The sequence below is a fragment of the Penicillium psychrosexuale genome (assembly GCF_028828465.1).
Source record: "Penicillium psychrosexuale strain IBT 29551 chromosome Unknown utg000004l, whole genome shotgun sequence".
Taxonomy (NCBI): Eukaryota; Fungi; Ascomycota; class Eurotiomycetes; order Eurotiales; family Aspergillaceae; genus Penicillium; species Penicillium psychrosexuale.
Window position 1 is genome coordinate 1,164,805 of NW_026643189.1, and position 23,249 is coordinate 1,188,053.

The 23,249-nt window shown below is 50.1% G+C and overlaps 8 protein-coding genes across 8 annotated transcripts; 3 read left to right on the plus strand and 5 right to left on the minus strand.

The window, feature by feature from the left end:
• Positions 1–140: 140 nt before the first annotated feature.
• On the minus strand, positions 141–362 carry N7518_006241 (uncharacterized protein; the record flags this gene model as incomplete). Its single annotated transcript, XM_057187168.1, has 1 exon — positions 141–362. The coding sequence occupies one exon, from the start codon at positions 360–362 to the stop codon at positions 141–143; it is 222 nt and encodes a 73-aa protein (XP_057038871.1).
• A 61-nt stretch (positions 363–423) lies between these two features.
• On the minus strand, positions 424–963 carry N7518_006242 (Shikimate kinase; the record flags this gene model as incomplete). The annotated part of the gene is made up of 1 exon (XM_057187169.1): positions 424–963. One exon carries the CDS (start codon positions 961–963, stop codon positions 424–426), a length of 540 nt encoding a protein of 179 aa, XP_057038872.1.
• A 626-nt stretch (positions 964–1,589) lies between these two features.
• On the minus strand, positions 1,590–6,408 carry N7518_006243 (pentafunctional protein ARO1; the record flags this gene model as incomplete). The annotated part of the gene is made up of 2 exons (XM_057187170.1): positions 1,590–1,616; positions 1,684–6,408. The coding sequence occupies 2 exons, from the start codon at positions 6,406–6,408 to the stop codon at positions 1,590–1,592; spliced, it is 4,752 nt and encodes a 1,583-aa protein (XP_057038873.1).
• A 677-nt stretch (positions 6,409–7,085) lies between these two features.
• Positions 7,086–10,871, minus strand: N7518_006244 (uncharacterized protein; the record flags this gene model as incomplete). Its single annotated transcript, XM_057187171.1, has 6 exons — positions 10,543–10,871; positions 10,435–10,485; positions 10,190–10,385; positions 9,655–10,118; positions 7,228–9,603; positions 7,086–7,157 (listed from the first exon to the last, which is right to left on the minus strand). Exons 1-6 carry the CDS (start codon positions 10,816–10,818, stop codon positions 7,086–7,088), a joined length of 3,435 nt encoding a protein of 1,144 aa, XP_057038874.1. The 5' UTR covers positions 10,819–10,871.
• A 391-nt stretch (positions 10,872–11,262) lies between these two features.
• Positions 11,263–14,722, plus strand: rat1 (5'-3' exoribonculease Dhp1; the record flags this gene model as incomplete). Its single annotated transcript, XM_057187172.1, has 8 exons — positions 11,263–11,431; positions 11,478–11,570; positions 11,646–11,926; positions 11,977–12,102; positions 12,158–13,366; positions 13,423–13,456; positions 13,521–14,067; positions 14,122–14,722. The coding sequence occupies 8 exons, from the start codon at positions 11,263–11,265 to the stop codon at positions 14,720–14,722; spliced, it is 3,060 nt and encodes a 1,019-aa protein (XP_057038875.1).
• Positions 14,723–15,256: 534 nt separating this feature from the next.
• Positions 15,257–18,891, plus strand: N7518_006246 (isoleucine--tRNA ligase ILS1; the record flags this gene model as incomplete). The annotated part of the gene is made up of 7 exons (XM_057187173.1): positions 15,257–15,418; positions 15,474–15,565; positions 15,638–15,806; positions 15,869–17,118; positions 17,179–17,304; positions 17,368–17,412; positions 17,508–18,891. 7 exons carry the CDS (start codon positions 15,257–15,259, stop codon positions 18,889–18,891), a joined length of 3,228 nt encoding a protein of 1,075 aa, XP_057038876.1.
• Positions 18,892–19,107: 216 nt separating this feature from the next.
• Positions 19,108–19,390, minus strand: N7518_006247 (uncharacterized protein; the record flags this gene model as incomplete). Its single annotated transcript, XM_057187174.1, has 3 exons — positions 19,108–19,128; positions 19,179–19,274; positions 19,328–19,390. 3 exons carry the CDS (start codon positions 19,388–19,390, stop codon positions 19,108–19,110), a joined length of 180 nt encoding a protein of 59 aa, XP_057038877.1.
• Positions 19,391–19,745: 355 nt separating this feature from the next.
• Positions 19,746–23,081, plus strand: N7518_006248 (Sfi1 family protein; the record flags this gene model as incomplete). Its single annotated transcript, XM_057187175.1, has 2 exons — positions 19,746–19,809; positions 19,861–23,081. The coding sequence occupies 2 exons, from the start codon at positions 19,746–19,748 to the stop codon at positions 23,079–23,081; spliced, it is 3,285 nt and encodes a 1,094-aa protein (XP_057038878.1).
• Positions 23,082–23,249: the final 168 nt, after the last annotated feature.

The window sequence follows — 23,249 nt, forward strand, 5'->3', positions numbered from 1 at the left end:
AATGATACTACAGGGACCATCATGAATTACACAAGCAAAAAATGTCACTCAAATGGCGCTATACCCGAAGTACATAGTTTAAACAGGTGAGCAAATAGTCAAAAAAGTGGATTTAGGGGTGTGCAAACAGGGATTCTCAGCTAAAGCATCGAATAGATCTGTGGGTTGAGGATGTGCCAGCCTCCATGTACGACAGAAACTGGTGTAGCCTGGCATCGGGCCCCAGTCTGCATCGTAGAGCTGTACGCAAGAAAGTCGCTATAGGTGATGGTTGTAGCTGGGTCCTTGACTAAACAGAGCTCACCGTTCCAGATATTGATGATAGTATCGAATCGAGGCAGATACTGCAGCTCCTGAAACATCATGATAAGCGCGGTGTATGGGGGGATGTTTCCCTTGAGTTCTCTGGTCACTTTGTAGCGATCATGTCAGGGTGTTGATGAATTCCTCTGTGCCGTTGAAATCAGAGAGGCTTGTTCTGACGAATTTCAAGATCGCAGCGGACAGCGCAGTATGTCCCTCGTCACGCATTACCTTTCGTGTCTCGGTCATGAATTCATCAGCAAAGGTCACTCGCCCACCACGTGCCATGATCTCTTGAACTATATTTGCATCCATCCTGCTTGCTAGCCAGGCGCGGACTTGCTGGGATAGGTGCATCCATTTTTCTGCGTTGGGGGAATTCCAGGAGGGTCGTTGGATGGCTGCATCGAGGAGGTGGTGGAGGTTGGTAGGACGGAGACATTGCTCGGCAGCAGTAAACCATTCGTCAAAACCGCCTCTGTCTTTATGAGGTGCGAGGGGACAGAATATGCTGAAAGTGCCTAGCTCGGGCAGATAGGTTGATTGATCCTCATCGGCAGGGTTCTCCAAACAAGCTTCATCCCAGTCGCGCTTGTTTCGTTCGCCTGGGTTAGTTTTTGTGCCAGGTGCACCTGTGGCTTGAGCTTCGCTGTCACTCATTGTGCATCAGAAGTGTTGCATTAGAGAAGTTTCTCGAAAGGTGGAGAGGCGGGTGAGCTTACAGTTTGGTAAGACGAGGGGTGGAAACCAGGGGAGAAGATAGATGGTTGATGGAAGAAGGGAATAAGATACGAAAGTAAATAAGAAGGTTGAGAAGGGAGAGATGACCTTAGAAGAGAAGACAAGTGTCGAGGAAGGTATGGACGTGTGCATATCAAGACAGAGAGCAAGCGCCTATGTAGTGCACTTGGGATGGTGAATAGCCAACCTACCACGCAGTTGAGATCAAAACAAGGACTGATCCTGTCTCTAAGATGCCATGAATGACAACAATATATCTACAGATGTTCTTTCACTACTCACCTAGTTGATCTTCCTTCCTTTCTCCATGGTGTCTTTCCATCTTGCCTTCTCTACACAAAGCGTAATATGGAATATGATACAATAAAATGGAATATGTAAATGAGAGCTATTGTATGAACACGAAAAACAAGATGTAAGCCAGGACAAGTTTTGTTGAATGCTTTTAGTAACCTGACACCCACCGCTAGTACATTGGAACATGGTATGGCGTCAAATATGGAAGATGGAGAGAAAATCCCGAGACATTCATGAAGCGTTCATGATCATTCAGCAGTACCCATGACGGCATCCTAAACAAAGACAGTGAATATTAGTAACGGAGCTAGGGAGTATGGGTATATCAAGGTGTTTGCTTACTCTTGCCTCATGGTACAAAGGAGTGATACCGGTCCAGTGAACAAACTGGTGCACACCCTGTCCAACAAGAGCCTCCAGTCCAGGGATGGTACTCCAACCCGCATCAGATGCCAGCTGCATCAAGGCGGTGACGGTAGGCTTGTAGGCCATCTCAAGAAGAACACGGTGCTTGCCAGCGTCGGGAGACTTGCCGATGAGAGTGCCATCGACCTCCTGAGCGCGCTCGAACATGTGGCAGAGCGTCTCGCGCATGGCAGGGTCGATGGGACGGTCAGCGGGGATCGTGCCAATAGCGACCCGGGGAACGGTGTCAAGCTGGGCCTGGTTGTCTACAACGCGGATGTTGTAGTTGGTCGGGAAGGTCGAGACCATACCCTCGAGCTTGCTGGCGTCACGGCCCACCACGTAGATTGGGGAGAAGTGCATGTTGTGGAGGGCGAAGATGGCAGCGCGGGCAGTACCACCGCCGCCGATGACAACAGCACTCTCGTTGCCGCTGGAACCGTAAATGCCTGTATTCCGCATGCATCGGATCATACCCTGCCAGTCGGTGTTGTAACCAATCAGACGAGGGGGCTTGTCGCCGTTGGGGACGGGCACAATGGTGTTGACGGCGCCGATGATTTCAGCTTCCTGAGCGACTTCGTCGAGCAGGGGCATGATATCCAATTTAAGGGGGATTGTCACCGAGGCGCCACCGAAGTCAGGGGCGCGGATGAACTCCTTGAGGTCTTCGACGTTGGCAGTCTCTAGACGAGAGTACTCGTGGGGTAGACCCATTTTGGCGAAGAGGGTATTGTGAAGAGCGGGAGACCGCGAGCCGGAGACAGGGAAACCGCAGATAGCGAACTTCTTGGCCTTGATCTCACCCATCAGGGAGAGACCACGACGAATCTCTGCAGCGGACAGCTGACCAGGTGCCGCCTTGAAAGGAAGGCTGGGGTGAGACACAGGGGTCATGAAGCCGTTCAGGATACGGCTGAGCTGGCCACTGTCGCCCATGTTGATCGCAATTAGCGGCACATCGTGGGCTTCTTCAGCCCATGTCTTGAACTTCCGAAGGGCAGTGTTATCATCAAGGGTATTGGCAACACCGACGAGCTTGATGATATCGCCGTACTCAAGAGCACGGTTGTAGGATTGCATCCAGGACATGTTGGCCCACGATAGAGTGCCCTTGGGATCATGGTGCGAGGCGATGATCTTAGAGTAACCCTTCATCTCAGTAACGGCACGGAGCATTGCATCGGGGAACGCGATCTCAAGATCCACGAATTCGCACCCAGAACGGAACGCTAGTCGGTACAGCTCCATTGCCGCATCATGAGCATCATCGGGGAAGCGGCCACCTTGGCTCTTGGTGCGGATGGTGAAGATGAGCGGCAAGGTGGTACGACGGCGAAGGAAAGACATTTGTTCCATGACGTAGTCAACCGAGGGAATATCGCCGTCAACTGAAGGGTCCTTCAACAGATCGACCCGCAGTTCGACAGCATCAGACCCGACACAAGCCTCAGTGATAATATCGCCCGACGGTTGGAGATCAGGCAGAGTCAATGAGACAAAGAAACTGTGCTTCTTCTTCTTGATGAGACTAAGGCTGTCTATTTGGCCAGTGACTACCCGCATGAAGCGGGTAAAGTCCTCCGAGGCAAGGGCTAGCTCCGTTGAGGTCGAGTGCTGACTATAGTACTGGATGTTGCTGCACTTTTCGAACCAAGGCTTACGTCGTAGCCACACGCCCATCATATCCTCCACGTAGGCAGGGCGGGTCTTATCAACTTGGAGGAAGTCCATCACCAGCTTGATGTTGCGCATGATGAGGAGCACGTTGCCCTTGCTCTTGTGGTAGTCGGTAAGTAGCTTTCGTGCCTCTGGCAGTTCAACAACACCTCCGCCGCAAGCGAAGGCATAGCCAGTAGGATGATCCTTAAGGACGCGCCGAAGGACAGCGAGTTCCGCATCTCTGAATCCCTCCCAGCCGCGTGTCTTGATAATATCGGGGATAGTCATACCCTCGGAAGTCTCAAGCTCAGTATCAAGATCGATGAACCGACGACCAAGAGCCTTAGAAACCCAGTTGCCAGTGGTGGTCTTTCCAGCGCCACGCATCCCAATGATGAAGATAGAGGCGCTGCTCCGCTCCACTTCGCTCGAGACAGCATGCTCGGATTCCTCCAGTTCTTTTCCAGTCAGGTTCACGCTGAACATTTGCTTCAAGGTGTCCCACCAGCCAGGCCAGGTCTTGCCGACGCATTCTTTCTCTAGAATAAGGGTGGACTGGGGAGCGACAAGAGACAACACGCTGAAACTGAACGCGACGCGGTGGTCATCGTAACAGAAAATACCACCGGTTGGCTGGCGAAGGGTGGAACGATCAATACCGTCGATCTCAAGCCCGTCGTCATGCTCACGGCACACTACGCCGAATTTGGCCAATTCATCTTTCATAGCCTTGATACGGTTGCATTCCTTGACACGCTGATTTGCGATACCGTAGATACGAGTTGTGTGGTTTGAGCCCTTGCCCCGGGCAACGGCCGCGAGAACGGAGGCAGTAAGGAAGGCATCTGTCATGGGCTCCATATCCACATTAGGCAGCGGCTGCAAAACGCCATCAGTAGGTCCAGTAACAGTGGTGGAAGTATCGGTCTGTAAAACGGAGCAGCCCATAGGCCTTAGAACATCCACTGCGAAACGAGCATCGCCCTGAAGGGACTTGGAACCAATGTTAGGGATAGTACAAGTCGTGCCAGTGAGGGCAGCAATGGCCAAAGGATAGGTCGCAGAGCTTGCGTCGCTCTCCACAACATATTCAGCAGGGTTCACGTAGTGAGCCTGAGGGATGTGGTAGGTGTGATCCTCGGTAGTAGACTTCTTCACGTCGATGCCGAAAGATCTCATCATCGCAGTCGTCATGTCGATATAAGGCTGTGAGATGGGCTTACCACCGACCAGCTTCAACGTCACCGGCTCCTTGGCGTATGGAGCGCACATAAGCAGCGAGGAGACGTACTGAGAGGAAACTTTAGCGGCCAGGTTGATCTTTCCTCCTGCGAAGCCTCCAGAAGCGGCGATCTTGAGAGGAAGACATCCCTTGCTTTCCATGTACTCGACACCGGCACCGTTGACGGTAAGAGCGTCGACAAGGTCGCCAATAGGCCTTTGCTTCATGCGGTTGTTGCCGGTCAAGACACTCGAGTCGACACTGCTGGGGGTAGCGAGTGTAGCCACAGTGGTGAGGAATCGCGAGGCAGTTCCGGCGTTACCCAAGTACAAAGGCGTAGGACTTGCGATGATCTTTCCGCCTTTGCCGTTCACAACAAGGACTTCACCTTCCTCCTCCCAAGAGAAAGTTGCCGCGCCGAGTCGCTCTAGGGCATTCAACATGACCTCAGTGTCGTCGGAGTGCAAGAGATTCTTGATGCGGCAGGTTCCAGAACCAAGCGCAGCAAGAACAAGGGCACGATTTGAGATACTCTTCGATCCGGGGGGTGCACAAGTGACATTGAGCGACTTGGGCACTCCGGGGTGAACCTCAATACTGGGAGCAAGGACGACACCAATATCCTCATTAGAGACGACACTGGCCTTCGGCGCGTGAGTACGGCCAATTGCTGACAAGAGTACAACCTTCTTTTTGGGGCCATCATTCTTCTTGTCCAAAGCCATGTTGAACAGCAATTGGTCTACAGAGCAGTGCTTACCAGCAGTCAACTTACGAACCCGTGGGTCTTTCATGGAAGTGGGCAAGCCGTAGGCCGAGAGGCACTTTACCACACGAGCAACGGCGACTCCCTTCAGGATGCCTAAGTGTCTCGCAAGCTCTGCCTCCTTCACCATGCCGATTGCGACACATTCGCCGTGAAGGATCTGAGGCGTAAGGATCGCCTCAATGGCATGCCCAATAGAATGACCCCAGTTGAGCAGGTTGCGAAGGCCGCCTTCACGCTCATCTGCGGAGACAACAAAGGCCTTGTGACGTGCTGATGCCAAGATTCTAGCCTTCAGGATATCCCGGATGCCGTCGAAGCGACCTTGGCCAGCCTTTGGCTCGCTGCGCACAGCAGCCAAAATTGAATCTGCGTTATCTTCCAAGGCAGTGAACTCCTCTTCACTTGAAATAGCAGCAGTCTTGATGACCTCGGCCATGCCATTGATGAACTCTCGGACGGGGAGAGTCTCGAGGAACTCAAGATCAATGTAGATTCTTGATGGCTGCCAGATAGAACCAATAAGGTTTTTACCAAGCGGAGTGTCAATAGCTGTCTTTCCTCCGATTGAGGAGTCCACCATGGCAAGGAGGGTGGTCGGGACCTGCACGAAGCGCACACCTCGCATGTAGGTTGCTGCAACGAATCCAGTCAAGTCCCCAATCACACCACCACCCAATGCGATGATCACTGTGTCTCTACCACATGGTGGGTTCTGGCTTAGCATCCAATCTTCGATGTCGGCTTTTGTCTGCCGTGACTTGGAGCTTTCTCCGGGGGCCGCATTGTGGATGAGGAGCCGCGGGGGTGGGGTGATGGAAGCAGCGGCAGCCTCAAAAGTCTTTTGGAAAGTAGGGGTATAGAAAGATCCAAGGTTGGTATCGGTGATTAGGACGTAGGTCGTCGAGGACAAGCCACTGATCAGGTCCTTTGCGACAAAATTGCGCCAAAGACCAAAGTCAGCGACAATGCTCTCCCGGCCCAAGATGCTGATCTTGGTGGGTTCAGACATTGCGGAGGAGGATATAGATAAGGACTTGGTAATGGCGAAGTTCAATGACTGCTCAATTCATTCTGTGACTTGTTAGTACCCTGACTCACGGTACTTTATCTGTTTCCGGCCACAATGAATCTAGGGATACAAGGTGCACACCGATCATTTGGAGGAAAGTGAATGATTAGAGGAGTTTGACCAACCTGGACAAAGCTTATCCAAGAGCCAATAGTGTATCAAGAGAATATAATCTCCAAGTCAAGAACCAACTAGACAGAAAAGGAAGAAGAGTATTGCTGCCCCTCCGGTGTCGCGGGCAGTTTCTTGACCGCCCGGTGACTCAATCTATCGATCTATGATAGTTTAGCCCTTGGACGTCATCACTTACGATTTATATCATAAAAACATGTACCTGCAACTTTGCTTCTAATTTTAATGAGTTCCAATTCAGACTATGAAACAAATGTCCTATAAAAATTTGCCAACTTCTACATTTCGATCTCAACTTTCAACTTAGCCGACATCGCCTGTTTCGATCGCGAACCCTACAAATAGAGAGTAGAGGGATATAAATCAGCCTTAGAACGATATATAGTAGCTACCTACCCAGGCCGTGATATCTCGTGGCATTACGCCGTGAATCACCGAAGTTGGAATTCTTGTTTGCCTGGCTATTTACACATGAGTACCTGCCATCACTCATCTTCCTCATCCTCGTCATCGTCCTCAGCCTCCGAGACTTCCTCTCCGAGTTCCTTGAGCCGTTCCTAAGATAATCATTAGTCAGATCCCCAGAGACAAGAGAAGCTTGAGAAAATATCTGGCCAGTAAACATACCTTGTCCTCCATTCGCTTAGCCTCAAGGTCCCCAAAGACAATCAGCAGGTCTTCCAGTTCAGACTGGGCTGACTGGCGAGCCTCCTCCTTTTCTTTGGCTTCGATTTTAGCCTTGTCGAGCTGGGCCTGCATGCTTTTGAGGGCTTCGGCCGCACTACGAGCTTGAGACTCGGCCTCCCTAGCCTTTTCCTCGGCTTCTTTAGCCCGTGCTTCCAGCGTAGAGGTCTGAGATGCGGTGCCTTCTTGAGCTGTTTCAAGATCGTTGCTAGACTTCTGAGCCTTGGCAAGGTCTGACTTTAGAACTGCGACAGACTGTTTTAGGGTTGCAATCTCAGCCTCATGCTCTTTTTTGGCTGCGGCGAGATTCGACTCGAGAGTCCCGACTGTATTATTGTGGCCGGTGGATTCAGCCTCATATTTCTGCTTGATTGTAGAGAGATTGGACTCCAAGCTTTCAACTTTGCTCTTGTATTCACCGACTTCCGCTTCGTGATTTTGCTTGGCTGCGGCCAACGTAGATTCCAGGCTCTGCAATTTTTTGGTAAGATCGGTGACTTCTCCATCGTGGGTTCCCTTGATGCTTTCAAAGTCTTTGATTTGCTTGTTGAGGTCTGCCACCAGTCCATCATTGCTTTTCTTGGTATTTTCTAGCTCCTGAATCTTCTTTTCAAGATCGGCGACCTGGCCCCCGTGGGCCACCTTGGACTGGCTGATCGTGTTCTGCAACTCCTGGATCTTTTTGCTGAGGTTATCAACTTGACCGTTGTGGGATTTCTTGGTGCTTTCCAGATCTTGAATCTTCTTTTGAAGATCAGTGACCTGTATACCGTGGGCCTGATTGGACTGGCTGATGACAGTTTCCAACTCCTGGAGTCTCTTATTGAGATTGACAACTTCTCCTGTATGTTGTTCCTTCATGTGAGAAAGCTCCGACTCTAAGCCACGGATAGTTTGCTGCAAACCAACAACCTCTCGCTCATGATGCTCTCTCACTTCCTTTGCTTTGCTGCTCTTGTTTTCAGATTCCACCGAAGTTTGTTTGAGCTGATGGTCGATGGCACGGAGTTGATCATTGTGCTGCTTAAGTAACTCATTCTTGTGGTGGTTATGTTCTTTTTCGAGCTTCGATAGCTGTTGGGATAGCTCCTGCGCATGGCGTTGCTGCAGAGATAGGTTGGTTTGTTGAATCTTTGACAGCTCAATCGCGTTGGATTCCTTTGTCTTTCGGTGGTCCAACTGTTCTTGATCAAGCCTCCGTTGAATGCTAACGAGATCAGACTCTAATGTTTGAAGGGTCTGGGTGCGATCTTCAATTTCTGCACGCAATGAATCAACAAGCTCACGTGAAATTCCCTTTTCGACGCCATTGGCAACAACAGAAATCTCAAACCCGGGTTCACGGTCAATGGCACGAAGCAATCGGCTGAAGTTATCTTTCAGGAACTCGATGAATGAGCGGTCAAAGAACACCTCCGGCAGTCCACCTTCGAGTTGACTACCAGCGGTTTGAGGAAGAACCTCAAAGTCGCGAACCAATGGACATTCACGAAGTCTTGTGATCTTGTCAATATATTGTTCCCTGCCAAGCTGTTCAATGAGTAGTTTATGTAACGTGATGCGAGGGATCGGCGAATCTTTTGTGGAGAACTCATAGATGACACCCAACAGGACCGTGCAAAGGCCGGGCACCAATTTACTGGGGGTGCGCTGATGCTTGATTTCCTGCAACAAGGTTTGAATGCAGCTACCCTCCCCAAGAAGATCATTCACGACGTCTGGGTCTTCAAAAAGCCATCCACAGAGCAACATCAGATAACCGACTGTGATTCTTTCGTCATCGCCGCGCTGCAGACCAGTAATCAGGTTTCCAACGACGGATTGGACACTAGTGACCACTTCTTCGCCGCTCTCAGCGTCACCCTCGGTAACAGCCATAGCTATTGCCTTCGCCTCTGCATCATCAAAGAGCAAATGGAACATCAGAACACAGGCCATCCACACCTGATATGGATCGGCATTTCCTCGCGCCTCCGGTGCAGTGAGAAGTACAGATAGAATATTGGGAATCCGATCCTGCCCGCTGGTATGCCCTTCAATGGCTCGCCTGAGCACATGCATGCGAATTCCAGGATGATGGGCGAAAAACGCTTTCATACATTCGCAGGCAGCAAGCCGTGCGTCTAAAAGGTTGTTGGGAGCAGGTTCGAGGCTGAGCTTTAAAAATGCTTCAATGACATTGATGCGTAAAGGTTCATTCGCATCACCATTGACAGCCTTGTCGCCGCGGGGGTAGGAGCCCCATAGGACTTCGATATCACCGAATCTTTCCTGCAACGGTGAGTTGCCGCGAATCAGATCGGCACAAGTTGACAAGGCCTGGACTTATTAGACAAAGGTACAGACAAGGGTGGGCAATAGCAATCTCACCTTCGAAGTCACGCTAACACTGAATCTTTGTCCAAATGCAATGCTAAGAACTTGTTCTGTCACGCCATTCTGCCAGAATGCAGTCTGGTTAATGGGTGTACTCATGCCACCGCGAATCAAAAACAACTGGATGATGGCCAATAGGCCCCAGACATTCTTATCTCGGTGGACCAGAGTCCACTGTGGCGCCGGCTCATTGTCTTTTGGCTCCTGCTGACATTCATGAAGCAAATGTGTTACTCTTTTCACACAACCGGTCTCGCGGAAAAACGATTGGTTGGAAACATTGAATCTCAACAAGTGAGCCAACAAGGAGAGGCAATCTTCCACTACCTCGGTCCCATGAGTCAATGCTCCCTCTGCTTCGATAAGCGAGAAAAGTATTTCGAATGCATTCTCGAATGCCACAAGCTTTTGCAGCTCTTCCGAGGCGGGGGTCAGGGCAATTAACAAGACGAGAGCCTCTAGCAGAAAACATTTTGTCAGCTCCAATCTTCCATGTCCCACAAGGACGCACATATAAAACACGACATACCGTTCCGTACTGGCTCCCTCGCATCAGTCAGCACATTGACTAGTTTGGAAATACCAAGTGGCGCTGTAAAAATGCATTCTTGTGTTCGTTCTGGTCGTGCGCTGCAAATGTGGGACATCAATTGAAGCGAATAAAGGCGGGAGTAGAATTCACGGGCTTCTAAAAGGTTGAGTAGGGTAGTTATATTATCTTGTCGCTTTAGAAACGTTAGTCCATCATATTAGGGCCGAGTTCACGATGCGTACCTGAGTGAACTCATCTGCCAGCCACAGAGCTATTTCGTCCGACGCTTCAGGCTAAATATATATATATAAGCAACCCGAGTGAAACCCATCAGAGTACAAGATACCCACACTAGATTCATCAGGCGTGAACAGCATTAGAAGGGTCTCGAGGACCACTTTGATGGTGTCCACATCCTCACTGTCATTGCGTAGACTGCTGATCAATGACCGCAGGCCACCAGAAGCGACTGATGCAGGGTAGAGTTTTGCAAAGCTTCTTAATCCCTGAATTGCTGCCCGGCGATCTTCCAACAATGTAGCACTCTGCAGTCTACTGCTTAATACGTCGATTGTGTCCGTAGCCGTTTGTTTGGCCGGAGCTTGCGACTCGAGGATTCGGAACATGGTAGTTGATTCGCAATATCATGGTCACTGCCGGCCGAGGGCGTAGGAATTGGTAATCATCTATGAGAGACCTATGAGAGAGCAAAGTGAGAAAGTGAGGAGGTTGGTTAATTCGCTAGTCAGTAGAAAGCTGTCCTATTGTAGTGCCTAAACGCCGCTTTTGGCTCAAACCCGCAGAATTGCCGACCGCCCGGAATTTATCTTTTCGTCGAACGGCAAGCTCAAGACCACAAGTTCACTACTCTCAACCTGCACCGCGATCATATCTGCGGTTGCATCTCTTCTTATCTTTGTTACATGCTTCAGAGGAGTCTGTGTCTTATCTGAACTGGCTCATATTGCATCTCATACACTAACAGAGAGATCGCGCCTGCGCCTGCACGAACGCCGCCAACCAATTGCGACACAACAGTACCGGAACTCTCCTAGTGTCGCATTACAGCCATGGGTGTCCCCGCGCTGTTCCGATGGCTGTCCAACAAATATCCGAAGATTGTCTCTCCGGTTATTGAGGAGCAGGCCCAAGTGGTCGATGGAGAAGAAATCCCGATCGACATCACTCGTCCGAACCCCAATGGCGAGGAGCAGGATAACCTTTATCTGGACATGAATGGTATTGTTCATCCATGTACCCATCCTGAGGGGGAAGCCTCCTCCAGCGGACGAGCAGGAGATGATGATGGAAATCTACAAGTACACCGATCGAGTGGTCAACATGGTGCGCCCCAGAAAGCTTCTCATGATCGCTATTGGTATGTGTATATTCTAATGGAGCTTGCAATCCCCTCCAAGTCGGGGATGTCCACTAACCTGGATCCTACGTACAGACGGTGTCGCCCCAAGAGCGAAGATGAACCAGCAGCGTGCGCGTCGATTCCGCTCGGCGCAAGAGGCTAAGGAGAATGACCAGAAGAAAGAGGAACTCCAGAAGATGCTCGCCCAGCAACATGCTACAAAGACTGGCGAGCAGTTGATTCGGGAGGAGGTTGTTCAGAAGACGTGGGACAGCAACGTGATTACACCAGGAACGCCTTTTATGGATATTCTTGCTGCCTCGTTGCGGTATTGGATTGCCTACAAGCTTAACACTGACCCGGGTTGGGAAAATGTATGTCTGATTTATTTTCTTGGTACCAATGAACATACTGACGTTGACAGCTGAAAATCATCATTTCGGATGCCACGGTCCCAGGTGAAGGAGAACACAAGATCATGAATTTTGTGCGGTCACAGCGAGCCTCGCCTAATCATGATCCCAATACTCGTCATGTCATCTACGGTCTAGTAAGTTTGTGATGATCTTCTAAATCAATCTTCTCAGATCATTAACTTCAAACAGGATGCTGATCTGATTATGCTCGGTCTTGGTACTCACGAGCCTTACTTCCGAGTACTGCGTGAAGACGTGTTTGCCCAAGACTCAAGGCCTCGGGGATGCAGGCTTTGTGGACAGAACGGCCATAAGGCTGAGGAGTGTCTAGGCCGTCCAAAGGAGAAGAGTGGAGAATTCGACGAGAAGCAGAACGCTGCCCCTCTGAAGCCATTCATTTGGCTTCACGTCGCCGTGCTAAGAGAATATCTTGCCGTGGAGCTTCGTGTTCCTCAGCAACCGTTCCCATTCGACCTGGAACGTGCACTGGATGACTGGGTCTTCATGTGTTTCTTCGTTGGAAACGATTTTCTTCCTCATCTGCCTTCTTTGGATATTCGTGAAAACGGAATTGATACATTGATTGCGATCTGGCGTGACAATATCCCCGCCATGGGAAGCTACCTTACCAAAGATGGAACTGTTGAGTTGAAAAACGCTCAAATTATCTTGCAAGGACTAGCAAAACAAGAAGATGCCATCTTCGCCCGTCGTAGGCAAGCGGATGAAAGAAAGCAGGCGAACGAGAAGAGACGCAAGGAGCAAGACGCGGCTCGAAATGAAGAGCGTGCTCAAAAGCGAAGGCGGAGTTCCCCCCAGCATGACTTGACAGCTGGGGATCGCTCTCACGGTGGTGGCGAGCCCGCCCCTCCCATGGAACTTATCACACCCGGCCGAGGCCACTTGAACAAGGAGACTAGAGAGCTGACACACAGCATGGTCATCAACCGTGGAGCTGTGTACCGTGCTAACATGGAGAATAAGAGCGCCGCTGCCGTGTTAAAGAGCAAACTCATGAAGGGCAACCAGGATGTAGCTGGAGACAGCGAAACTCCAGCCACAAATGGCGAGGATGTACCAGGTGAAACCCCAGGGCAGACTTCTCCCGGGGTTCTCGGGAAACGAAAGGTGGATGCAACTGAACAGGAGCTTACCGAGGCAGGAACACCCGGCAGAGACTCTCCTCTGCCCGTTCCTGTTGCTCCCGAGAAGCCTAAACAAGATGAGCCCCAAGAAGACACTGTCAAGCTGTGGGAGCCAGGATACGCCGATCGATACTATGAGCAAAAGTTCGGCGTGGACCCGAAAGATTTAGAATTCCGCCACCAGGTCGCTCGTGAATATGCGATTGGCCTTTGTTGGGTTTTGCAATACTATTTCCAGGGGTGCCCCTCTTGGGTATGTTGTCAATCCCCACTTAATTATACGATTGAGCTTCGCTAACTTGATTGCAGACCTGGTATTATCCAAGGCACTATGCGCCATTTGGTGGGTTTTTTCTTTCATGGTTTCCCTCAGATTTCCTAGAAATCAGCTAACACATATTTTACAGCTGCTGATTTCGTTGATATTGGCGATATGGACGTCAAGTTCGAGAAGGGCACGATATTCAAACCTTTTGAACAACTCATGGGTGTTTTGCCTGCCTCATCTAACCACGCGCTGCCGAAAGTTTTCCATCCTCTCATGGAAAATCCTGATAGCGAGATCATCGATTTCTACCCGGAGGACTTCCCATTGGACTTGAACGGCAAGAAATTTGCCTGGCAGGGCGTGATTCTTCTCCCTTTCATTGACGAAACTCGTCTTCTAAATGCCATGGCGAAGGTATATCCGCTCCTCACTGAGGATGAAAAGAGCCGCAACTCTCATGGTCAGGATGTTCTTCTGCTATCCGACCGAAACCCTTTGTACCAAGACCTTGTCGCGAACTTCTACTCTAAGAAGCCTGGCCCGGCACAATACTCCATTAAAGAGGATGTGAGTGGCGGCCTGGCCGGTATTGTCGAGCGCAGCGACACCTACATCCCCCACAGCTCGTTAGTTTCGCCATTGGAGGCACATGGAATGCCAGGAGTCGATGATGATCGTTCTCTCACGTGAGTTTAACCCTCCCATCTCTGCAGTTTGCTTCGTTTACTAACTGATCAAAGGGTTCTGTATACGATCCCGGAGTCTTCTCATGTCCACAAGTCCATGCTTCTCCGCGGGGTAAAGCTACCGACGCCAATGCTGGATTCAAATGATATCAGAGCCACCCAAACCCGATCCCAAAACTCGGGCCGATCATTCGGTGGCGCACCTTTCCAGGGCAGAGGACGCGGCGGCCGGATGAACTACTCAAGTGACCGCCCGAACCCATTCGCTGCGCATCTTGACCCGAAGTTCAACTCTGGGCCCCCACAAGGTGGTCCCGGTGGTGCTCCCATGGTACCTCCTGGATGGGTTCCCCCTGGCCAAGGGTACGGAGGCTACGCCAGAGGACCGCCTCCCCCTCCACGTGGCGGAATGTCACACCAGTACCCTCCTCAGCACCCTCCTCAACACGGTTATCAACAGCCTGGGGACTATTATGCCCAGCAAAACAACCAGTACAACCAGGGCGGTCAGTACAATAACAGTCATCAATCAGGCTATGGCCAGCAGGATTATCGTGGAGGCAGAGGCGGTAACCGTGGAGGGCGCGGCCGTGGTGGGCAGAACCGAGATCACTACTCCAACAATCAAGGCGGAGGAGGGTATAATCGGTACTAAAAGTAAATGAGGGTCCGGCTTTCTGACTGTTTCTTGCTTCTTCCGATACTCTTAGTTATTGATCTGTTGACACGTTTGGGAATTGGGCATGTCTAGGGAACCATTGGAGTTAGAGAAATGTAAAATGAATTCAATTGATGTTCTAACAGACCCTTCTTTTGTCCTTCTGCATGCAAGGGTCGCGCCCTGATGCCTCAAGAGTATATACAAAGGCTGCTCGAATCCCCATGCTACACTATATCTAGGCAGTAAAAAAAAGCCATTTTCTCACCACATGGTCCAAAGTCTACTTGTTCTATGTTCATCTAATTGGCTGTTTTGTAATTATTCTCACTCTTTATTTGGGAGTCCTCCTATCTTCTGCCCGCAACCCTAATACGATGCTTGTCTAGTTGTAGAAGGCGGTGTAAATGGAGGGGCCAAGGCACACTGGCAGAAAAACTAGGCGGGGTGACTCACCCGTGGACTTGCAAGCCCTTAGAGATCCTTAGTCGCAGTCAATCTTCTCTTTTAAACCACTGGATTCACCACATCATGGATTTTCCTGCGGAAGAAGAAATCGTGCTCGCTCGTTGGAGGGAGATCGACGCCTTCAAACGCCAAGTTGAGCTTTCGGCTGGAAAGCCACGCTATGGATTCCTAGACGGCCCTCCGTTCGCTACGGGAACCCCTCATTATGGGCACTTGCTTGCTTCGGTAAGATGACAGCGAACAATTTGCGAACAATTTGTGTTTTAATACTTTCCACTAGACAATCAAGGATGTGATCCCCCGTTATTGGTCTATGAAGGGATATCACGTGGAGCGTCGTTTTGGCTGGGATACGCATGGTGTTCCCATTGAGTAAGTTCAATTCAATTCTAGACAAGACTTGCTCAAGACTGTGTAGCCCAGGCTGGCTGACACAAAACCTAGATATGAGATCGACAAAAAATTGGGCATGTCTGGTCTGCAAGCGGTCCAAGAAATCGGAATCGAGAAATATAACGAGGAGTGTCGATCGATTGTTATGAGATACGCGACAGAATGGCGCCAGACCATCGAACGATTGGGTCGCTGGATTGACTTCGATAATGATTACAAGGTACGCTCGAGTACGTCTGACATTCCGCGCCCTTATGTTAACACTTTTTTCTTGTCATTTAGACCATGAACCCGTCATTCATGGAATCCGTCTGGTGGGTTTTCAAGGAGCTCTTCGACAAGGGCCTCGTCTACCGTGGATACCGTGTTATGCCTTACTCCACCGCCCTCAACACGCCGCTCAGCAACTTCGAAGCGCAGCAGAATTATAAGGATGTGCAGGACCCTGCCGTTGTTGTGACATTCCCTCTGCTGGATGACCCAGAGACATGCCTACTTGCATGGACCACTACCCCATGGACGCTTCCATCGCATACCGGTCTGTGTGCCAACGCCAATTTCGAGTATGTAAAGATCTACGATGAGGCTACGAAGAAGAACTACATCCTTCTGGAGACTCTTCTTGGGACTATCTACAAGGACCCGAAGAAGGCCAAGTTCAAGATCATCGACCGCATCAAGGGTTCAGACATGCTCGGATGGAAGTATCAACCCCTCTTTGATTACTTCTATGAAGAATTCAAGGACCATGGCTTCCGAGTGCTGAATGACGACTATGTCACTGCTGAGGATGGTGTGGGTATTGTTCACCAGGCCCCTGCCTTTGGTGAGGAGGATTACCAAGTTGCCATGAACCACGGCATCATTTCCGAGACTCGTCATCCTCCCAACCCCGTTGATCCGCAGGGCTGTTTCACAGCTGAAGTCCGGGACTTTGTGGGCCAGCACGTCAAGGCTGCTGACAAGGGCATCATCAAGTTACTCAAGGCCAATGGTCGTATTCTGGTTGACAGCCAGATTACTCACAGTTATCCTTTCTGCTGGCGGTCCGATACCCCTCTAATCTACCGTGCTGTGCCATCCTGGTTTGTGAAGGTTAAGCCTATCATTCCCGACATCCTTGATGGCATTGAAAAATCCCACTGGGTCCCCTCCAATGTCAAGGAGAAGAGATTTGCCAGCTGGATTCGGAACGCTCATGATTGGAACATTTCTCGGAACCGTTTCTGGGGAACGCCGTTGCCATTGTGGGTTAGTGACGATTTCTCAGAAGTTGTTGCTATTGGTAGCATCGAGCAACTTAAGGAATTGAGTGGCTATAAGGGCGAGCTCACCGATATTCATCGAGATAAGGTCGATCACATCACGATTCCTTCTTCGAAAGGAAATGGCGTTTTGAGACGTGTTCCAGAGGTCTTTGATTGCTGGTTTGAATCAGGAAGTATGCCCTTCGCAAGTGTCCACTACCCCTTTGAGGGTGCAGATGAGTTCGAGGACCGTTTCCCAGCAGACTTCATTGCCGAAGGCCTCGAGTAAGTTGCCCATGTTTTCCCTTCTCTGTCCGTTTTCACGTGCTAATATTATATTTTCAGTCAAACACGAGGGTGGTTCTATGTACTCAGCGTGATCGGAGTCCACTTGCGTCAAAGACTACCATACAAGAATGTAGTGGTGAATGGCATTGTTCTCGCAGAGAACGGTCTCAAAATGTCTAAAAGGTGCGTAAACACAATCTCGACATGACCACGACCCGAACTCTATCTAATATGCCGATCTCACAGGTTGAAAAATTACCCCGACCCGTCGCTGATCATGAATTTATACGGGTGAGTCCCGCAGTTCTTCAGTCCCGAGTTGTTCAGCTTTTCATGTTCTTCGGGATTGTCCTCATAAGAAGTTTCATTAACATTTTTTCAAACAGATCGGACGCTCTTCGATTGTACATGATCAACAGCCCTGTCGTTCGTGCTGAGCCTCTTAGATTCAAAGAATCTGGCGTCAAGGAAATCGTCAGCAAAGTGCTTCTTCCATTGTGGAACAGCTACAAGTTCTTCGAGGGTCAGGTGACCCTCCTGAAGAAGACTTCGGACATTGACTTTGTCTTTGATCCTGCAGCAGAGAGCACTAACACAAACGTCATGGACCGTTGGGTCCTTGCAAGCTGTCAATCACTACTTCTGTTCATTAATCAGGAGATGGCGGCTTACCGTCTGTATACCGTTGTACCACGACTCCTAGAGTTGATTGATAACACGACTAACTGGTACATTCGCTTCAACCGCAAGAGACTTAAGGGTGAAAATGGCGTTGATGACACATTGCACGCCCTGAACACTCTCTTTGAGGTTCTTTACACTCTTGTCAGGGGCCTCGCTCCCTTCACTCCCTTCATCACCGACAACATCTACCAGCGCCTTCTCCCCCACATCCCTGAGTCGCTCCGTGCCGAAGACAGCCGCTGTGTACACTTCCTTCCTTTCCCCGAAGTGCGTCAAGAGCTCTTTGATGAGGTTGTTGAACGCAGAGTTTCTCGGATGCAGACTATTATTGAACTTGGTCGTGTCTCGCGTGAGCGTCGGGCTATCGGTCTCAAGACCCCCTTGAAGTCACTTGTCGTGATTCATAATGACCCGCAATATCTCGAAGATGTCAAGTCCCTCGAGCCTTACATTCTCGAAGAGCTCAACGTTTTGGAGCTTGTTCTCTCCTCTGACGAAGCCAAATACGGTGTCGAATATTCGGTGTCCGCTGACTGGCCTGTGCTTGGGAAGAAGCTGAAGAAGGCCGTTCAAACAGTCAAGAAAGCTTTACCTTCTCTTACTAGTGATGACGTGAAGGGATACCTCGAGAATAAGAAGATCTTGGTTAATGGCATTGAACTCGTTGAGGGTGACCTCGTTGTGAAGCGAGGAATCAAGGAGACTGACAATTCCAAGGGCATGGAAACCAATACGGATGCTAACGTGTTGACCATTCTCGATGTGAACTTGTACCCAGAGCTGGCTCATCAGGGTCTGGGTCGTGAGATCATCAACCGGGTTCAACGCCTTCGCAAGAAGGCTGGTCTTGTTCCCACCGACGATGTGAAAATGGAATACACCATAATCTCAGACCCGGACAATATCGGCCTTGATGAGGCTTTCAAATCTCAGGCTCACGTGTTCGAGAAGGTCCTGCGCCGTCCGGTTGACCGCAGTACATTTGGTGGCGACGAGCTTCCTACTGGAGAGGAAGAGGGCACTATCTCACAGGAAGAACAAGAGGTGCAGAATGCTACTTTCTTGCTGCGCCTTCTTAAGCTTTAGCATGCCAACCAAAAGAAAATGTGTAGAGATAATATCTACTTTTTAACTATTTTTTGTTGCTTTGAATGAAATCATATGCACCTTCAATACCAATACCTGGCGAAATCCAACCTATAATAATTTACAAATGCTCTTGCTTGCGCCGCCGTACCAAAACAGCCTCAAATATTTGAGTGCTTCCGATGCTTCCAACATATAATCCAAGGGAACCTTTCTTTAGCCCTTTTTGGATGCCGCCTGTTGAATGGTTAGCTTGTCGAACAGCGAAGCACTCGCTCGTCACCTACCAGATAGCAATCCTTCAGTCGCAGAAACTCCTTGGCGCACATGTCTTTATGTACCGAGTTGTAATCAGTAACAACACACTTGCCGTATGCCGCAATCTATCAAGCTAGTTAGATTGGCAATGAGATGAGGTGAGACAGAAGCTACACACCTCTACAGAACATTGGGCTGAAGCCTTGGCAATCTTCTCGACTGGGCGAGTTCTTCCCGGCATCTTGCAATACGAGATGATGATGCAGCAAATGCAAAGTAGCTTAATATGCCAATGTGAAAGCAATAAGTAGGACCTCCAGAGCTTGGGAATCCAAGAATGTTACATAAGACCACGTGACCGTCCTGCATGTTTCTGTCGCGACAACCAAAACAACCCGCTCAACCGACCGTTACTTCGATTGATGGCGCATGGGTTGAGTCTATTATTCCCATTCTTTTGGTATTGCTGATTGCAGAGTGTCTCTGTCCGCGCATGTCTTTGATTCTCCGCGCTCCCCGCTTTCGCGATGATTTATTTGGTCCTGCAGCTCTATGACCCAAATGCGACAACCGCGCCTTAAGATCGCGATTTTTCGATGCCTCCGATATCCTCTCAGCGTCAAGCCGTGACAGAAGAGATCTCATCTCTTTCCGACAACGGTAGGGCGCAATCAATCACTCGTTAATTTAAACGGAGCCTGACCTCTATAGATGTCGGCTTCCTCTACCAGGTTATCGCTGCTGCCGAGACAAAACCCGAAGCGGATCGACTCCCATTCCGGGCGCTTTTCGAAGCATACGACGAAGTCGTTGGCGAACATGGCGTCAACGCAGATCCAGGCCATGCATGTCTGCGCTTCCTGTTCAAGATGGGAAGCAAAGATGTGCGCGGCGAGACTCTCTTCGACAAATTCGAGAATGCGCTCCAACAGATGGGAATCGTGATCGAAATCGGCGAGGACGGCTCTACCAACCTGAATGAGACACATGACTACGATCAATATACAGTGGATGTTACCCACAGCCAGACCGTTGACCGTGACCATTCTCCAATTACCAATGGAGTGCCACCGCCACCCAAACGGCGCGCATCGTTCAACACCACCTACGACATTGGCGAGGATCCCACACAGAGAAGTCTCATCAATCGCCCTAGCTCTCGATCGTCAATGTCGCGGCTTGAAATTGGCAAGCCCCAGTTTTCTAAACCAAAACTGTCACCTATCTCCAGGCATGATTTTGGGCCTAGCAAGTCGCCAGATCGGACACAATTAATCAGCCAGTTTTTGGATGTTGGTCGGCGGTTGCTTAGCAGATTTGACGGAACCGAAAACAAGCACGGAGTCACGGAAGAAACCCCCTTGACTAATGGAGTGATTGCGAGGTCGGCCGTTGCTCGTGATCGTTCAAAGAGAATGACCGAAGCCTCACGCCCCCGTCGTTCACCCTCGTACGATTCTTCAGACAGTTCCGAATCCAAAGAGGTGCAATCGATAATGTCGCAGAGCCCAGAACACGATTCTTTTGACAAAGAAGAGGTGCCACCGGAGTTCATTTACCGCCCGCAACTTTCCGATCTACTTCGAGATGCATCGACCTTCAACATGTACCGACAGCGATCGATCTGCCGTCGAATTTTGACACAATGGCTGAAAAAAGCCTTTCAAGCTCGACAGACTCGCCAAACCAGGGAAACACTCGCTGTCAATTACGATCGAGGCCTTCTTCTCCGACAAGCCTTTGATCCATGGCGAGCAGTAATCCAAGAAAAACGCCACTCGGCTCGGACAGATCGGTTCTTCAAGCACCTTGAAGCGCGTGCCAGTCGCGCACGGGACTTATATCTAATGACCAAGGCATTCAGTCACTGGGCTCAACTTACGTCAGAAGAAGTAGCTCGGACTTCTGCTGCCCGGAGACATGTACTTGGCGTCAAATATTTCAATGCCTGGCGCGAAATCACTGCCGTCAACGAGTTGAAGGCTCAGCGTTTTGCGCTACGGAGGCCTTTTAATGCGTGGCGGAAAAAGATCCAAGATTTGAAAGCAGCAGAGACTCAAGCTGTTATTGTACGCAACACAAAGATTCAAAAAGCATCGTTCTGGGACTGGTGGTGGTGCTTCTGTGACCGGCGTGTTCTTGAAGTTTCTGATTATCGACTTAAGAGACGGTCACTTCTTTCTTGGCTTCGGAACTTGCGAACTAATCGAGAGCTCGATCATGAAATAGATCTGCATAACAGACAGTCATCTTTCAAGTCGATATTCCAGATTTGGTCTCATCGCTCGAAAAGCATTGCACTTGCAGATCAGGAAGTCCAAGCTTCTCGGCGCCAACATGACCTCAGAGAAACCTTTGATGAGTGGAGGATTCAGTCTCGGCTGGCCCCGGCTGCTTCTCGGGTCTCTGGGATGGTGAACACTCGGATTCTACGAAATGCCCTTTCACAATGGATTGGCAAAGCCGAAATGTTCAGACAGGCAGAGGAGGTAGATCGCCTCCGAATAGAACACAACTCGTGGGTTTCCTGGAATGACACGCTTCGCTGCTTGGCGCTTCGTGCTCGAATTGACGAGCGCGTCAAAAGTGAGGCGATGTACAAATGGGTCTTGATGGAAAGATTCGAGCTGATGCGAAGGATACGCGAACAACGTATCAAGCGGGAAGTATTCTCCCGATTTGTGACAAACACTCGGGATACTTACACTCGTTTACTGTTTCATGCTGAAGCTTATGAGGCTCATCAGACCGAAAATTTGGTTCGATCTAAATTTGCCATTTGGCGTGATCAAGTGCAACTTCAGCGTGAGCGGGAGTATGTAGCATCTGAGTTCTATGCTCCACGGCTTGCAGCTGAGTCTCTTGCAATCTGGCGATCCAAACATAATCAAGTGGTGAAGATGGAAGGTTGGGCTCAAGATGCTCGATTCTATTTCTTGATGAAGAAATCCATGAAGCAATGGCATCAGGCTAAAGTGGACTCTGGCAAAAGACGGCGACAAGAATCCTATGCTAAAGTCCGGCGGCGTATTAAGGTCAACCTCGCGTCTAGAGCGTTGTCTGTCTGGTCATCAAAAACTCGAGTCATCATGGAGATGGAGCAAAAAGCTGGTGATATTGATCGCGAAAAATTGCTTGCTGATGCGTCCGCGATATTCGTCCAATGGCACGACAAAACAACCATGAGGCTTCAGGATTGCCAGAATGCCGACCGTTCCTATTTCCACCAACTCGCGTTTGAGCAGATGATGCGAATGTCCGAAGCATTCATTATTCGGCGTGAGATGGAAGACCAAGCAGAGAATGTACACCGATTGCATGTCCTACGACTGGCAGCAGCTTCTCTTCGCAAGCTCAGCCTTCGTATCTTCCAGATTGGCAGTTCGGCCGAGACAGCCGAAGCCATGCGCGAAAGAAATCTGAGGAAGCACTCGAGAAACATGTTCCGCGATTGGCTAGACAAGGCCCAAATGAAACTGGAAGCTCGAGATTCTGCCGGTCCATCCTTCACGCCTGCACGAATGTCAACCTTTGGAAATGGCGATGGCGCCGGATCAGCAATTTTCGACCCCTGGTATCAAGACCAAGCAGAAACACCTTTCAAAATAAGTGACTTCACGGCAACATCTCAGACAACCTTCCATGACCCGATCTCTGCAAGCCCCTTGGCAACCCCAAATTACACCTCTCCCTCTAAACGAGCCGCCCGGGCGCTAGCCCTCGCCCAAATGTCCACTACCCCCGCCACACCCTTACGCACACCTTTCGCAAGTCGACTACTTCGAGCTGGGACTACGACTGCACTATCCACTTCTTCCAAACGGCCGCGGACTGGTCGGCAAAGCTCGGTGGGAAATAGCGTCCGGTTTGTGGATGAAGAACCTCCCGAGTCTCCAACAGATGGTCGCAGATCAGCGACTCGACGATCTTAACGATCTTGTTCGGTATATGACCTTTCTGCGGCCACTTCAGCCTCATGTACATCAGCGATTGTTATAATTTTTTTTTTCTCTCATACCCTGTCGATACGTGCGATCATGTTTCATTCAATGCATCATCCGGCGCAGCATATAGCGGGTTCAAGGGTTTCTGGGTCTTTG